Below are 17,285 nucleotides of genomic sequence, written 5' to 3'. Positions count from 1 at the left end.
ATTAAAAACTAACTTAGAAAGTACATTTTTACACAAAATAATTATGTATTGTTAGTGTTTGATTTTTCAATGTAGTTAATATAATACATTACGCTTATTTACTGGCTCTCTACTGCTTAGTAGTGGGTGTTTCAAATGTGATTTTTTACCTAATGGACTTAGTTTCATAATGTCAAGTTTAGTTTCCACAGTAATAGGGTAGATGTACCAGTTTTGGCCAGTGTACCAGTTATGGCCAGAAAACAAATTTAACTTAAAAATATAATCACCACATATTCAAATCTGTCCAATGAAACAAACTTTTATTGTTAACTGTTCACACAGTTAACAATAAAAGTTTGTTTCATTTGTGATTATATTTTTAAGTTAAATTTGTTTTCTGGCCAGAACTGGTACTTCAGTTTCATAATGTCAAGTTTAGTTTCCACAGTAATAGATTGACATTTATCTTCAATGCTAGATTTACTATTACATTTTGAATACATTTTTGAAGCACTAATCTTTTATGATTAGTGTATCATTTTAATTTTAATTTAATTTTCAATTTTTATAAATTTTTATGTTTATAAAAATTGCAAACAATAGCAAAAAATGCAATTACTCCAATGTTACCAACTTTCATACCACCTCACGAGCACAATATAACATCAGAATTTGCACAATGCTATTAGAGACTTAGATAAATTAATAATTTTAAAAAAGTAATAGGATATTAAAAATGTTAATGATTTAATAATTTTCCAACTGTTCAGATATAGTTTCCGTTGTTGTTATGTATCATTTGCATCATACATAATACCCGAGCTTTTCAATTTCATTAAAATTCAAAATTAATTTTTTCTGGAACTAAAATAGTCAGCTAATATTCAAATAAAGATATTCTTACTTTGAATCATTCTTGAATACTATACACATTTCAGGAGTTAACTTTCTTCTTTTAAGTGCTTTAGACATTGCTTCACGTACAGTCTGTCCTGCTTTTACTTGAACCTTAATCAATAAAAATAACAGTTTAATTAACAGTATATAATTACAAAAATATTTACTTTAATTTCACAATTTTTAAAATTTGTTATTTAGTATTGGTGTATATATATGTTCAACAAATTTTAAAGATTGTGAAATTCTAGTAAATGTAAAAGTAAAGTAAAAGCCATTCCTGTCTGCATATTGTCAATTTTATTTTATTTCTGATATTTTTAATTAAAAAATCCCATTTAAGCTATATTTTTTTTTGTATTATAATTTTTTCTATTGTTATTTTTGTTATTTTGAGAATTTCTTTAGAAGTGTTGAACACGAGATCATGTTATTAACCAATCACATGGCTTCTTTTCCACCTTTATTTAGTTGATACAGTATCAAAATCGTCAGCACAGAGAATGTAATGGAATATTCGACCGTGAATATCAATGCCATCTGTATCAGTTGAAAAGAGATTATCAATTTTGTTGATATAAAAGTTGAAGAGATATGGTGAGAGTGGTTCTCCTTGTAAAATTCCACAGTTTAGTTTTAATTCCGGATATGCTTGATTATTATAACTAATATTAATTTTATATGAAGAAAATAAGTGTTTAATAGAATTAGAAAATTTAGTTCCAGTGCTGTATTGTTTTAGTTTATTTACTAAGGTAGGAACATATACTGAATCAAACGCTTTTGAAATATTGATAAACACAGTAAATATTTTTCTTCGCTTTTTCTGTAAGTAGATTTGAATTATTGATGACAGTAAAAAAATTGTTGATTCTGTTCCTTTGGCTTTAATAGATGCAAATTGAATTAGTTAATTCCTCTTTCTTCACATTAATAGGACAATGATCATAGTCCATATGTAAAATTTGCCATTTGCTGTTTGGAATCATGCCTTTATTCTATATATGCTTTATAAACACTGAAGTTTTGACTGAAGACACCAGGCTGTGAATTGAATAAAGGATGTAGAACAGTTTGGTGTCTTTAATTAACACTTCATTACATTTAAAACACAAGTAAGTATAATATTTCATGACATAAATATCTTAGTTTTCTGTTTTTCAAATTAAAAATGTCATTCTATTATTACATCAGTTCATTCTAAAATTTATACTAAAGTCAATGGTAACATTTTTGAACAAAGTATTTTAAAAGCATCCATTTGAAATTTTAATCATAAACTGTCCATTGGCATACAATTATGTGAATTCAAAAATCATAACAGATTAAATTTAAAGCTTATTTTAAAATTTAAATGATATCTACATATTATCAAGCAATTCTGAGAATAAAAATTCAATAAAAGCTTTTATTACAAGACTAGTAGCCCAGGACGCCCCCCCTAGTGGGCGTTCTAGTAGCAGCAGTGTCATTCTGTGGTATAAATAACAAATTCATATTACAAATAAAAATAATAATACACTGAATTTCTCATGGTGTACCCTACTAAAACACAGTGAAAAACGCAAAAAAACCGCATTTATTGTTATGCAAAAACTGAATTTATTGTTAATTTAAATAATAGCTAGGGACATCTCTAGTGGCTGTTTTTGACATACCATGACAGAGACTGCCCAGTTTTTCAGTTTTATATAGTAGATTTTAATTTAAAAGGCATTTATCCAATTTATATATACAATAATTACTAATATAACTTACTGTTGTTCGTTGCTGATTGGGCAAATATGCTCTAACTACAGATCTTAAAGGTGATCTTAATCCAATATGCTGGCCACTTTCAATACAGGTTCCTAATTTAAAAATTAATTTTAAAATTTTCTATTTTCAATACTTTATAACTAGTAGTACAATTTAAATTTCATACTTTCTTATTTAATGATGAGATGAGAATAAACTGCTTAGTCAAAATTTTTAATTTGCCTAATCAGTTTATTTTCATTTACATTTGTTTTGGAGTATTTGTCATTATTATATAAATAATAAAATATTAATCAATCTTATAGTTTTAATAAAAATAATGTACTAACCATTGTGATAACTTAGCTGAATTACTTAATGAACCTTTAAAGTACCCATGTTATTTACTTAATTAAAATTACTTTAATGTACCTACTGTTAAAGGTGCATTAAGTAATTCAGCTTAGTTTTAATTATAAACAGATATTACAGAATATCATTTCAATAAACTAATTAATTTATGTGAAGACATGGGTTATTTTCCATAAATATCCATAAATTTATCATAATTATTATAGTTGTGTATTATAGCATATGGCCGGAAAAATCCGACCCCACCTCCTCATGGAACTTTTTGACATTCTTGGTATGACAGTTAGGTAATATACTAAAGAATTTTTAAAGTGATTTAGTTTATTATTGGTCTTTGTGGAGATTTAGAATAAGTTAGTTTCCCAATTGACCAGAAAAGTTTTGTAAATTCCAGTTTCGGTTTTGGATTTTACTAATAATAGTTTGAGAATTTTTGTGCTTTGTTTTGACTTGCTAAATATAATTTTACTAGCAGGTAAGCCCAGTGTTGCCTGAGCAAAACATAAAAACAAACATTAAGATTATTAGCTTATGTCATACTACTAACACTTCTATTGTATTAAATAGTATTTAATTTATATAACTACGAAGATTATCTTATGTAAGGGTTTATATCACATCAAGTGAACAAACTAACACATTTTAAAATTTCTTTAAATTGGTCACTTGGTGTAATAAACCCTTACATAAGATAACCCTTGTAGTTATGCAAATCAAATATTATAACATAACAAACATTAAAACAAAAACAATATAAAGAGTTTGATTATTTTAACCTACTATTGTTATGGTTATTGCAATACTTGAATGGTACAAAATGGGACAATTTTATAGGTAGAAAGCAATTGAAAATATGATATCTTAACCCTTTCCATGCGGTTATACGCCTTTAGGCGTATGTCACGTGACTTGCCGTTAATTCGTGATGCGGCATACGCCTTTCGGCGTAATTAATCAAAAAATTCGATTATTTTGCGTTATATTCGATTTTCCAGCGATCTTAGCTTTGATTCGCTATTCTGTAGGTCGATTGACTTTGTTTAAGCCAATAAACGTTTTGTTACCACCCCTGGGCCATAAATATTTTGGTAAATACATCCCCTACTATTCTACAGTAAATCTTCGCAGTTAACTACACAGTTGGCTGAAAACAATCAAAGGGAAACTCCTTCTACAGTTTTATTGAGTCTCTTCTGTCTTTGTTGACGTTACTTTAACTAATCACAGACTTATGAAACGAAAAAATTGCCGCGAAAAGCCCCGCCTCCAACCTTCGAAGTAAAATGTAAACAATCACTGTAAATTCGCTTTTTAAATCGATTTTTAATTCTAATTAACTAATTTAATGCACTTAGACATTAAATTAGCTAATTCGACAATATTTAAGCGAGTAAATATGTTTTTAAAACTATCTTCACGATAACAATCGACTACTCTCCCAGCTAAGTAATTAGAGACATAGTGTGAATAATGGCAATAACTTCTCCCCCGCTCTAGGTAGAAAGCTGCGGTTTGTTTTGTTTAATAGAGGACAGATGTTTCTATCTAACAGATGTACAAAGTTCAGCGATTCTCTGTAAATTAATTTTTTTTTTCTTTTGTTCGTAAGCTTCAAATTTTAATATTATTTTAAACTTGTATTAAACTAAAAATTAAACAGTCGTAAACTGTAATATGTTCTTAATCAAACGCAAAAAACAGATTAAACATAACGCGATTTTAAAGCGAAATATCGCGATTTAAAAATCATCCAAAAACTGCAAAAAATGCGCCGCATGACGAATTCCACTCAATTTTTTGCTGTAGATCGCCCGCATGGAAAGGGTTAAATTTTTTAAAACATTATATTTTTCTAATGTTAGCTCTAATAAACTGTTCCAATCACAGCTGAATATCAAATGGTAATCTGCCAATGAATCAAATTTTGTAAAAAATGGACCAAATATTTAAACTCTGCACCCTGGAAAACCACTTAAAACATATTTTGTGCAAAAAGCTTGGAAGATCAAATATGACACAATTCCAATATCTTCTTGTGTTATAAACATAATAAGCTGGGAAAGTAAAACACTATTTTTATTTATTATTCATCAATAAATCCTGTAATCTGTTACAAAGCTATTAATTTATTATATTGTCATTTAATAAACTTTCCAAATTTTATGAAATATTAACAAACCTGAAAAGAAATTTAAATTGGTAATTTTGTTAACACTATCAAAATTCTTAAAACAAAAATATAAAAATGATAAATAGTGTCATTTTAAATTATGTTTGTTTATCATTTTTTTGCACTTGGTTTTCATTTTTAGACTGGCTTATTAACGGTTTCCTCCAAACTGAAGGCGTGGAGGTTAATTGTGAGGAGCTTAGAAGGAATTAAAATACTATACTTTGAAAAAAAATTCTGTCAACATTAGACTGTGCGCTCTCAAATTCATTATATTGCATAACTAACATTTTTAAGACCTCAAAATTCACATAACATGAAGCTTTCAACATGCAACAAGAAAAAGACATTATTGGTATCACAATTTAAGTACTTAAACATTAGTTATTGAAGTCGCGTGTTACAGCTTGGCGTCACAGAAATGTTGTTGCCTACAATGACAGAAAAAGTGACAGTGATATATTGCTGAAATAGTTCAGAAAAAGTGACTAATTTAAAAATAGTGATCTGTTCCGAGGCCCGTAGCCTAATAATTTGGCAAATCATCTGGCTTTAATCTCACAAAACTTTGCAAGTACTTTCAACAATATGACCATTATCTTCACAAAAAATTTGACATTAGAACATTTTAGAACTTCACAGAAGATTAAAAAAGAAAAAAAAATTAAATTTACAATATTTAAACCCTAGAACAAAATACAACATTATTTTTTACCACTATTGTAAATTTAAAAATATGGTCTTTTTAAAATAAATATTTTATTAAAGTCCATTTTTAATATGTAAATTACTAACCTGAGAAACTTCCTTGATTATTATTAGGTAGCAATTGAGTACTAGAAGTAAAATCACCAAATTTTCCATCATCATAATCAGGATCACAGAAGTCAGGAGAATCCCTTCCATTACTTTCTACATCTATCTGTTCTAATAATTTCTGTTCTTTCAATTGAAATTCGTTTAATTTACTAGTCAGATCTTCATATTCCTATTTCATAATTTTGAATTAATTTAATAATAATACTTTTATTATCATAATATAATTAATATTTTAAATAGTATATCTGATATCTACATGGTAGAAAATTTATCAAATTCAATCCATAAAAATATGTTTTTAAATGGTCAATTAAATTTTAAAATAATGCTTTAAAATGAAAAAAAAAATTATTCTGCAATTACCTTTCTTTAATGTATAAAAAAGTTATGCTGCTTATTAATCTAAATAAAATATTTAAAATATAGCAATCATATTAATTTAAACATTTTATTTGTAAACATCAAAAAATGAAATTTTAGAATCATATATTCCAAACTCTCACTTTTAATGTTTTAATTATTTTCATGTTTTCATACAGTTTACATTATGTTTGTAGGTTAATAAAAAGTATCTTCCTCAACTCTTAAACTGATTCTTGCAAGAGAATAAATTATTCCAGCTTTCTCAGACTATAATTATGGTATTTTTAATTAAAATGTTACTGAAATTTGGCCTGTAAATAGATAATACACTATCTTGTAAAAATATAAACTGAAAAATTAAATTTTAAAAAATTTACTAATAAATTTAGAAATGTTTGACTAGAATCCAAATTTTTGCAAGCCAGGCAATTAATTATATTACCAGTCATATTATCTCACTTTAATCATTGTTTCCAAATTCATATAAATACAGAAATAGTATAACCATAGTAATAATGATTAAATTGTCATTGTGCTTAGCCAGAGGCCCATAAATACCACTTGTGAATAGAGAGATTAAATTTTCTTAACTCTTTATCAAGAATGATAATTTTTTGTGTATGCAAATACATAGTATGTCATCATTCTGATTGGTTTTTTGTGTTTGTAATTATATCACATTCAAAATGATGTTCAGGTTCTCTGTAAGAGCTATCTTTTCCAGAAGCAAATCAACTATAGTGTTAGAAATGTTGAATGCAAAGCTTCTTTTGAGTAAACATAAAATTTATTGAGAAAACAAATCATACAGGAACACAACTAAGATAGGCTTTTATTGGTTTCTGAGGATTAATTAAGGATTTTATAATTAATCTATTTACTTTTTCTACAATATGGTTATGCATTGACAAAGTTATAGTACAAATCCAGTACAAAATGAATACTACAGATAGCTGAAATCCAGCAAACATCGTAAAGATGGAGAAAGAATTAAGGAGACTTGTTACAGATATCTGATATTTAAGAACTTTTTTATTAAAAGGAATAGATCTCACAACATTATCTTTACTGGAAACTATAACTTCAATGCAGAACCATAATGTAAAAAAATAAATAGATTAATCATAAAATCCTTAATTAATCCTCAAAAACTAATAAAAGTGTGTTTCATCTTAGTTGTGTTCCTGTATGATTTGTTCTCTCAAGCAATTTTATACTTACTCATAAGAATTATAATGGGAGCAAAAGGCAATCCAGTACAATTGAATTCAGAGCATTGTGATGAGAAAATAGATTCATCCATTTTAACAAAAGGGGATGAAGAATACACTCAAGGATGGGATGACATTTGCTTTAATTGACATGATTAAGACAGTTGAATTGCAGCTAAAATAACTTAAAAACTTATACATGGGAATCTATTTACTAATAAGTGATTAGTAATTATGATAAATATTTGCTGAAAACAATAATTATTATTAATTTATTTATTGTCTGATGAATTTATTTATAAAATAATATGCCCAGTAAATGCACAACATGTAAGGAGATAATTGTAAATCTGTACAATTAGTTTAAAAAATTACTGTTAATTACAGTAATTTGTACAAAGTCTACAATAATATTTTGAAGATAGACGATGGGACAAAGATTTGACATATATTGAAATTACTGATAAACTAGCATACTGTTTGGCTATTTCATAACTTTGCCATCATTTTTTAAAATTTACACACTAATAATCATAACAAAATATTGCTATAATTATTTGGTAAATTTTTACTTGTTTTGTAAAAATGTATGAAGTTTTAAAAAAAGGAACTTCCTGTTCAGTTGGAAAAAGATAACACAGTTCCTTCAAAATCAATAGTTTAATGTGGGATTTCACACATCCTATCTGCAAAACTGCCCAACTTCAGTCATGCATTGGAAGAGTAGAAGGCTTATTTTGACTGTGTTCGATTGGAGGAGATTTTTGTTTAAAAGAGACAGGTCACCTCCAAATGACAGCTCTCTCCTTAACGTTTTTGTCCTCCCAAAAAGCAAGTTAAGCTCTAACCTCAGTGTTCTTGTCTTCCCACAAGGCAAGTTATGCTCATCCATTTGCTCTCCAGAATGATCTAAAAATTTCTGTCATCTCTCATTCATCAATTTAATAAAAATAGTTTGTTTTAAAGTTTAAAGTCTACAGATGACAAGTAACTGTTCATCATTTTAGGTAATATGAACTGTATCAAATAAAAAGCAACAATGTTAGCATAGTGGGGTCAATATTTAGTCTTTCTTAAAGAAGAGATTTTATGTTATAATCAAAACTTTGTGTCAAACTTGTGTGTGTCAAACTATTTATTTGTTAAAAACTAACTTTGCTCTAAGTTTTTTTTTCATTTTAAGTGATGATATATAACTTGTTCTCTTCATATTTTACACACAAACTGCAATCACTCCTCACATAACATCCATAATTAGTTTCAATGACATCAATAATGGAATTCGTTATCAGCTGAACATATAACTATTTGTTATGAATATCTTTCAACTCAACTTACAATTGCTAGTATTTTAGAATAATTCAAGAACTCCATAAAATATCTTTTAAAAAAACACTAACTGTTTTAATGAGTAACTCCATTAAAATATTTTCACCAATTAATCTTATCACATATCAATATATTTCTAATATACTGTAATAATGAACAATCCAACAGATATACCTGTAGTTAAATGATGATATTCATTTAATCATTTCATTTGAATTTAATTATTTTTGTGTTTGCTTTTATTATGTTATTATTATTATACAGTATTTTATTTAACCGATACTTTCTAATAGTCATAAGTATCCTCAGTTTCTTTAGTGATAATCTGCCTAGAAAATGACCATCAGAGATATTATATTAACTACATCATTTATATAATATAGTTCATGCAACATCTCTGATTATTATTATTTTTTATTTATTTTTTCTCATAAATTTGGCTAAGCAATATAAAACAATAAAAAATATTCTTACAACTTACTGTTTGAAAATTTGTTTTTGTAGTCACAATCATTGAAGTTATTAAATGAAGTTCAGTATTAAAATATTATTCAAAATGAAAATAAATCACTAAGTTTATGTTTACTAGAAAGTATATCATAATTATACTGCAAGTGTATATCTATATATTCTGTCAAGAAATGTAGTTATGATCAACCAACATTGATAAATTTGTAAAATTGGTATTTAAAACCTTATGAGATGACATTAAACTAAACTGTCATTTTCCAGTTGTTAATTTAGACCAGTATTTTTCAAATCGAGTCCAAAGATTGATGCCGCCTACAAAAAAATTTCACAAGTTCACAGAAAAATATTTGACTGCACTGAAGCAGGTGCAGTTGATTATGGGTGACATTTAAATAAGAATATAGTTATTGTACAGTACATGCTTTGTTACATGCAGTAGTTCTAAATAAGCATATATAAACTTAAAAATTAATAATTCACAGTCACATTTAATTACTTAGTCCAATTAGAAGTATTCATAATTTTAATGGTCCAGGATGAGAAAAAGGTTGAAAAACACTATTAAATTATTGTAATTTTCTGCTTAACAGAAAATATTTGAACTTAAGATAGCTATATTAAATTTTATTAATATGGAAAATATAGTAAAGTTTATTAATTGACAATGCATTTCTATTCCAACAGCATAAATATAGGATTGTTTATTTGTATAAGTATTTTTGTCATTCTTCATTTTTTCAAAAAGATTTTTGAAGTATACTTATACAATTAAAATTTACAATGCTTAATTTTCTTAATATTTAAAACTAAATGTAACAAGTTTAAACAAAAATATGCAAGAAAGCAAAAACTGTAAATAATTTTCAACAAACAATGAAAGTTTACTTCCATTCATCTAGAAATATTAATAGAATGTGGTAGCATGAATTCTAGAAGTAGTCATGTTTCAAATATTCTATTCTTTACAAAAATTATCATACAATAAATTAAAATTAATCATAAAATTAACTAAACTTTTGTCAATAAAAAAAAATGGAATTACATTAGTTTACATTAGTTATCAGCTATAAGAATTTTCTATAAAATACAAGTTATTCTGTTATTATATTATATATACTTTTATTGGAAAAAAAGTTATTCTATATACACTACCCTACAATAATGGACAGGACATCAGAGGTGGTGGTGGTTCTTGTTTGGGGGTGTTTTTCGCGGTATGGCCTGGGACCTTTGCATGTCGTTCCCAGTAAATTGAATGCCTATGCTTACATGAACATTTTGGACAATCAGGTTCTTCCTATGCTCTGGCAATTTTATGGAATGGACGAATGTTACTTCCAGGACAATAATGCTCCATGTCATGTTGCAGCCTCTGTCAAGCAGTGGTATCAAGATACGGATGTCAACTGTCTTCCCTGGCCTGCTCAGAGTCCTGATCTAAACCCAATAGAACATTTGTGGGACGAGTTAGAGCGACACTTACGGACCAGGGAACCACAACCGAAATCTACAGCTGAGCTGATGACATTCTTGAAGCAGGAATAGACAAATGCCCATAGCTGTGTATCAGAACCTTATTGAAAGTATGCCAAGAAGGGTTGCTAGTGTAATTGCAGCATGTGGGGGACCCTCTTCCTATTAAAGCATGTATTCTTTACCTTAAGCCATCACATCTTGCTGTCTGGTCCATTATTGTAGGGTAGTGTATATCACATAATGTTTAATCTTAAAGTAAATAGTGATTATAAAACTTACTGTTATATACATTGATGGAGGATGCTGATATTCAGCAAACCTTGCATTTAATGCTTCTAAATTCCCTTTTGTTAATCTGATCATATTCTGTATATTTTTCAGCTAGATAAATAAAAGAAATATAGTTTTAATCACTGTTGTCTTAAATATGATTCATCTAGACTATTAAACTATATATATATATATGTTACGTACTATACACACACAGACACACACACACACACACACACACACGGGGGATGCAAAAGTAGGTATACAGTTGAAGATCTGAAAAATACGAATGTTTGGTGTTCATTATTATTTTTATCATCTTTTATTAATTCGTATTCCTTGTTTGTCATTTAATTTTTACATAAAAATAAATGTTTTTTCTTCCTATTTTCTCCCTGTATGTTTTTTTTTTTTTCCATAATAACAACTGTATACTTACTTTTGCATCTCCCTGTGTATATAAAATTAATTAGGTATTAGGTTAGAATCCTCACAACACTTTTTTTTGACAGAAAAAGCAGCAGAAATGGGAATCAATGAATTGTCAAATTTTTACACAAGTGAACAAAGCTTGTGATGCAATTGATGCCTGCCTTATATACATATACCATGGGCTGCAGAGCCTTTCTGTATCAGTCTAAAGCAGATCACAGTCCAAATCACACAATAACAGATATACACTGGTGACCACCACCAAATCACAGTACTCATAAGACCTTTGCCCCCCCCACTGCTTGAAAAGATCATTTCAAAACCACTAAATGATACATCACGTAAAACAAATCAAAATTTCACCTCTCTCACCTTCATTGATCAACACCCAATTCTGCTGAACACTAACTCCACATGAAAAGGGAAATGAAAATAGAAACAGCAATTCCAGGAATTGAGGAATAATTACAAAATTTTACTTTATACTGGGAATAAGGGAGCAAAGCAAATGACAGATTGTTCCACCCAGGCAGCCAGAGAAAAACATAGTAATGTGGCATCAGAAGTCAATGAATTGTCACAAAACGTTTTAGCAAGCAAGCAAAGTGAGCAAGAGCAAACCCCCTAGTTATATATAATAAAGATTTTAATAAAATTTACTACACATATAAGAATACTGTATTTGAATTCAATCAAGACATATACCATAGAATATCAAAATAGAATATGAAACAATAGAATGAATTTTCAAAAGATAAGTTTTTTTTATTTTTGAATCTATGTTTTGTTGTATTTATTCTTCTTGTAATATCTGCCATTTATTAAAAATTCTTGATTATCACTTATGTTGCACTCAGCTTCATATAATTAATCAACTGTTAATAAAATGAAAAATGATTAAAACAATGGAAAAGTTTCAAACCTGCAAATTCTGTTTGCTCATACATTGTTAGATCATCATAAATTTACTAGTGATGAAAATGTATTGGGAATAGTTCATTTAAACTGTGCATGCGCAAGAGAGCATTGTCATCTTTTTTGTACGACTTTCATTGACATCTAGCAGTAATCCTTATGTCATTGACTGTTTTCATTTGCAAATAAATGATACACACTTGTTTTGTATGCAGAGAAGTTTTGCACTGGCAATTTTTCAAAATGTCGAGTGTAACTGAGCAAAGAACATTAAATTTTATTGTTTTCACAATGGAATTAATGCTTCAAAAATGTTGAAAATGTTTCAGAAAGCATTTGGTGACAACAGTCTATCAAAAATGAGTTTGTATGGTACAAGATGTTCAAGGAAGGCAGAGAACACGTCTAAGATGAACCATATTCTGGTAAATTCACTTCAACCAATGAATTTACACATTACTCCAGTCAGACTTGGTACTTGATGATCATTATTTAACAATTAGGGACATTACTGAACATGTTCCAGTTTCATTTGGATCTTGTCAAACAATTTTAAAAGATCATTTGGGCTTGTGGCACATAGTTTCTCAAGTTTCCCAAAAACAGTGAAAAACAATGTGTTCAAATGGCCAAGGAAAAGCTGTAAGGAACTGAGTCCGAGCGTTAATTTTATTTTATTATTATTTTTTCGTTTTATTATATTTTGTTTGGGGCTTATGTTTATTTAGGACGAAGGTTCCCCACCACTCTCTTATTAGTAACGAAAAAAAAAGAAGATAAACCAACTCACAAAGGAAAGAGCGCTGTAGGAAAAAAAAATCTCGTGCACTTGCACTGCCCAGTGGAAATAAACAGTCCGCAGAGAAAAAAAATGGAGGGGGGAATCCCACACTCACTAGTAAAGAAATACTTACTAAACCGTAATAACAACCCAGAAAATTGTGCTAAATACTTTGTAAACGGTTTATAAGCTTCTGTCGGAAAATTAAAGCTGTCAGAAAGAAACTTAATGTTAGAAAACTAAGTATGTAAATAAGGGGAGTAACCCAGCTGAGTTGTGACGTCACCTCACAGCATAAAACCAGCACGTCAACCGAAGAAAGCGAGGTGAATTCCAGAGCGAGGTGATTTCTGGTCAAAGCCCAGATTGAGAATTAGGCGATCCAAGGTGTTAAAGAGGAATTCGATTTGACGATAGCGAAAAGATTGAGGAAACAGGTTCCTAGTATAGTGAGATGATGGATAGATGTTTAGTTCGTAAGAGATTCTGTTCATAGTTCCTAAGTATTTGATTTGTCGAATTTTCAAAGGGAAATTAATATTAAGTTAAGCTACTAAGTAGCTGAGTTTTATTGTCGGGTTGACTTGTTGATTTTCGTTAATAAATTTTGTTTTGGATTATAGACAATTGTACATAGTAAATTCTATTTACTAATTAAATATATTTGAAACTTTTACTTTGACTTGATATTTGTCGTTATTCTTACTAATATTTTCGGTGCACGCGTAAAAGCCCAGGCCTGGCAAACTAATCTTGAATCCGCGTAAAGTACCCGTTAGGTTAACGGAAGTTTTACCGACCGCAGTTAGTGTCGGTTTCCTAAGATACTAAAAATAGTACTTTACAAAGCTTTCTCAAGGCAAATCATTCTTAAAATGTATCATTATGGGTGATGAAACATGGAGCTATACTTTTGACACCAAAAAGCTCAACAATCAAATGAATGGCAGTCGAAAGGAGAAGCAAGACCAAAAAGACTGTGTCAAAGTCAGTCAAAAATCAAGATCATGATGGCTGTTTCTTTTCAATTGTCATGGTATACATCACGAATTCCTTCCAACTGGCCAAACTGTCAATGTAGATTATTATTTAAATGTTGTGTCATTTGAGTGAAGCAATTTGTAGAAAACACCCTGATTTGTGGGGAGAAAATTCATAAATTTTCCATTACAATAATGCACCTGCTCACAATGCTCTTGTTGTTTGTAAATTTTTGGCCAAAAATTCAACAAATACAATTCTGCGAGCTTCATATTCACTTGATATGGCACTGTGTTTCTTGTTTCCTGAACTAAAATTTCCACTCTATGGTCACTATTTTAAGTCAATTGATGCCATAATGCAAAATTGACCATGAGTCCTGAAGGGGTTTCACAAAAACTTTAATTAAAGCATGTTTTGAGGATTAAAAAAAAACAATGACATAAGTGCATTGCAGTGGGAGGGGATTACTTCGAAGGAGATGAAATAAATTTTGATGAATAAGTTCAAATCTTGCATTTTATTGAACTGTTTTCAATATCTTTTGATCACAGAGATATACTTTAAACTAAGTGTATATAAGATCATAATGTCATTTTCTACATGACAAAGAGTGGCATTCTACTATAAATGAAATTTTTCTAACAAATCAAAGTTAGACAGATAGATCTCAACTAATTTGGTAATAGATTATGATAGAGTTTATACAGAAACTGAATTTATTAAAAGAATGAGAAGAAACTACTGCAGCTTTTTCTAAAAATTAAGATGCAAATGATTTACAGATTATTTATTCTATAAAGATATATGAGGATAAAAGAAATATGAACATAAAAATATAATGTAACAAGGTACAGGAACAGAAGGGAATGTCAGAAAATAAATTCACACCTTAGAAATTAACTCTAGCAAAATGTTTAATTAAACAAAAATGTTTTCAACCTAATTTGATGGGTTTTCATCAGTTGAGTATTCCAAAATACAACATATCTGAATAAAAAATAAACAACAACATTCAGTAAATACCAGTAGAATAGAACAAAATATAAAACTTAAATACAGCAGAAATAAAATAAATTATTATTCAAATGTTCTATTTTGATATACTCAACTGATGAAAATGTATCAAATTAAATTAAAAACGTTTTTGTTTCATTAAACTTTTTGCTGAAGTTGATTTCTAAGGTGTGAATTTATTTTCATAAGAATACAGTAGAACATCAATTATCCGACCCCCGATTAACTGACTTATTGGTTAACCGACCGCGTTCTAGTCGGCAAATTCAAATGTCCGCTAGTGATGTGGCACTACAATATTTGGTTATGTCTTGGCTACTTTATTATTATTTTTGTTAAATTTTTGCATCTTTTAGCTGGCAGCACTGGCTCGACCATGAAAGGGAGGCTAGTATTTAAACCAGGCCTAATACACTATACTAATAATGTATTTTTTCATACTTTTCGGTTATTCGACCAACCCCAGTCCCCAATTAAGTCGGATAATCGATGCTCTACTGTATAAATTCTTGGCATTTCTAGTGAAAACATTAACTTAACTACTTTGTAAATTTTATTTTCTAAATAACTAAAAATGTGATAAAGTTGATTTAAAGAATTCAAAAATTTGAAAAATAAATCTTTGATAAAATTTTAAAATCTCCCTTCCAAAAGAAAAATGATAAAGCTATATAAACTGATTATTTTTGTTACTAAAAGATAACAGTTTGCAAGAGAGTCAAAACATTTTTTTTATACTGCCAAATAGTAAAAATATTAATACACATCATCATTTTTGATCTCTAGAGATGTCAAAGACTTAATATTTTCTTTGTTTTTTTAAAATTATGAATAAAATATATTATTGTGAGATTTTTGTTTTTATTTCAGACAAGTCTATAGTATCATAAGAAATTTTCTTCTTATCAAAGTTATAAAACTTATTAAATCTAACATTTTTTTTCATTCAAATTTTTTAGATATAAATAATTTTTTGTTTTATTTTACAATTATTAACAATTGGAGTTTCTAATGATGTCATTATAACAGACTGTAAATATCTGAATATAAATTCAAATATCAATGTCAATTGTTAAATGTTTTACATTTTAGTAATATGGTAAAAAAAAAAAAACTACATTTTTGTATGCAACTATTGGATTTTTGAACTATTTTTATGCTAAAATTGCAGTTGATAATTAATATCAGAAAAATTGACCGCAAGTGTATTTGAACCTATAATTCCTAGTTGAACTGAGCAGATACATTATAAATTCGCACATTAAAATTTGAAACTAATCTGATTCACATACATGAACAAAATTTCAATATAGTTTCAAAAAATAAATAATAGAAGTAATAGAAAAAGAACTAAAGAGCTCTTATGTATGTAGTAAGATGAGTTAAAAAAACAGTAAAACTTCTGTAAAACAGATGGTTTTGTAGATTTCAAGGTTAAACTAAAAAACACGAGTAGAATTTAACAATTTAATAACAGTAAATAAAAACATATCTTGTTCTATATTAAATTTACTGTAGATAAAAAATATTAAATTACGACAAAAACAACAATAAGTTCATTACTAAGAAGTTATTTAAGTTTTCATATTGATTTAGTTACAGCATCAATTACTAAAATAAACACAGATAATAAGTCTTATATTATCATAACAAAAAGAAAATATTTAAAACAAAACCCAAAATTTATTTAAAAGCATTTTCAATAAATACAATATTTTGCTATCAGATAATGTGGTAGTTATTTTTTAAAAATGTCTTGCAACAATTCTATAAACTAAAAATATTAAAATAACAAGTAATATTTGAAAGGAAAGGATGTATAATGTGAGGATGGATCCCTTTTTGCCCCTTTAACTGACACCAGTGTAAAGCTTTCAACCCTTTTGTGAGGGGGAAGTTGACCCGACTCTGAATTCGCCTTCGTTCGTGACTGGTCGGGATGACACGAAAAAACTTTACAGTATGGGGGTAGTGGACTTCGGGACTCAGAGAGATTCACACATAGGCCATAATTACAAATTCAACGCATTTATTTATATGAAAAAACATGCTTACAATAAGG

At 28.3% G+C, this 17,285-nt stretch overlaps 1 protein-coding gene across 1 annotated transcript in view; it reads right to left on the bottom strand.

The window, feature by feature from the left end:
- Positions 1-17,285, bottom strand: part of LOC136977524 (serine/threonine-protein kinase A-Raf-like) — a 118,255-nt gene that overhangs the window by 55,432 nt on the left and 45,538 nt on the right. Inside the window, 4 exon segments of the mRNA XM_067273018.1 lie at positions 887-990; positions 2,638-2,729; positions 5,954-6,146; positions 11,107-11,208. Of these exon segments, the coding sequence (XP_067129119.1) occupies positions 887-990; positions 2,638-2,729; positions 5,954-6,146; positions 11,107-11,208 (491 nt within the window).

This window comes from Centruroides vittatus, unplaced genomic scaffold, assembly GCF_030686945.1.
Source record: "Centruroides vittatus isolate TY-2023 unplaced genomic scaffold, ASM3068694v2 contig_460, whole genome shotgun sequence".
Lineage (NCBI taxonomy): Eukaryota > Metazoa > Arthropoda > Arachnida > Scorpiones > Buthidae > Centruroides > Centruroides vittatus.
Note: the sequence above shows the minus strand (reverse complement) of the source record. Positions and strands in the feature narration are given on the sequence as shown.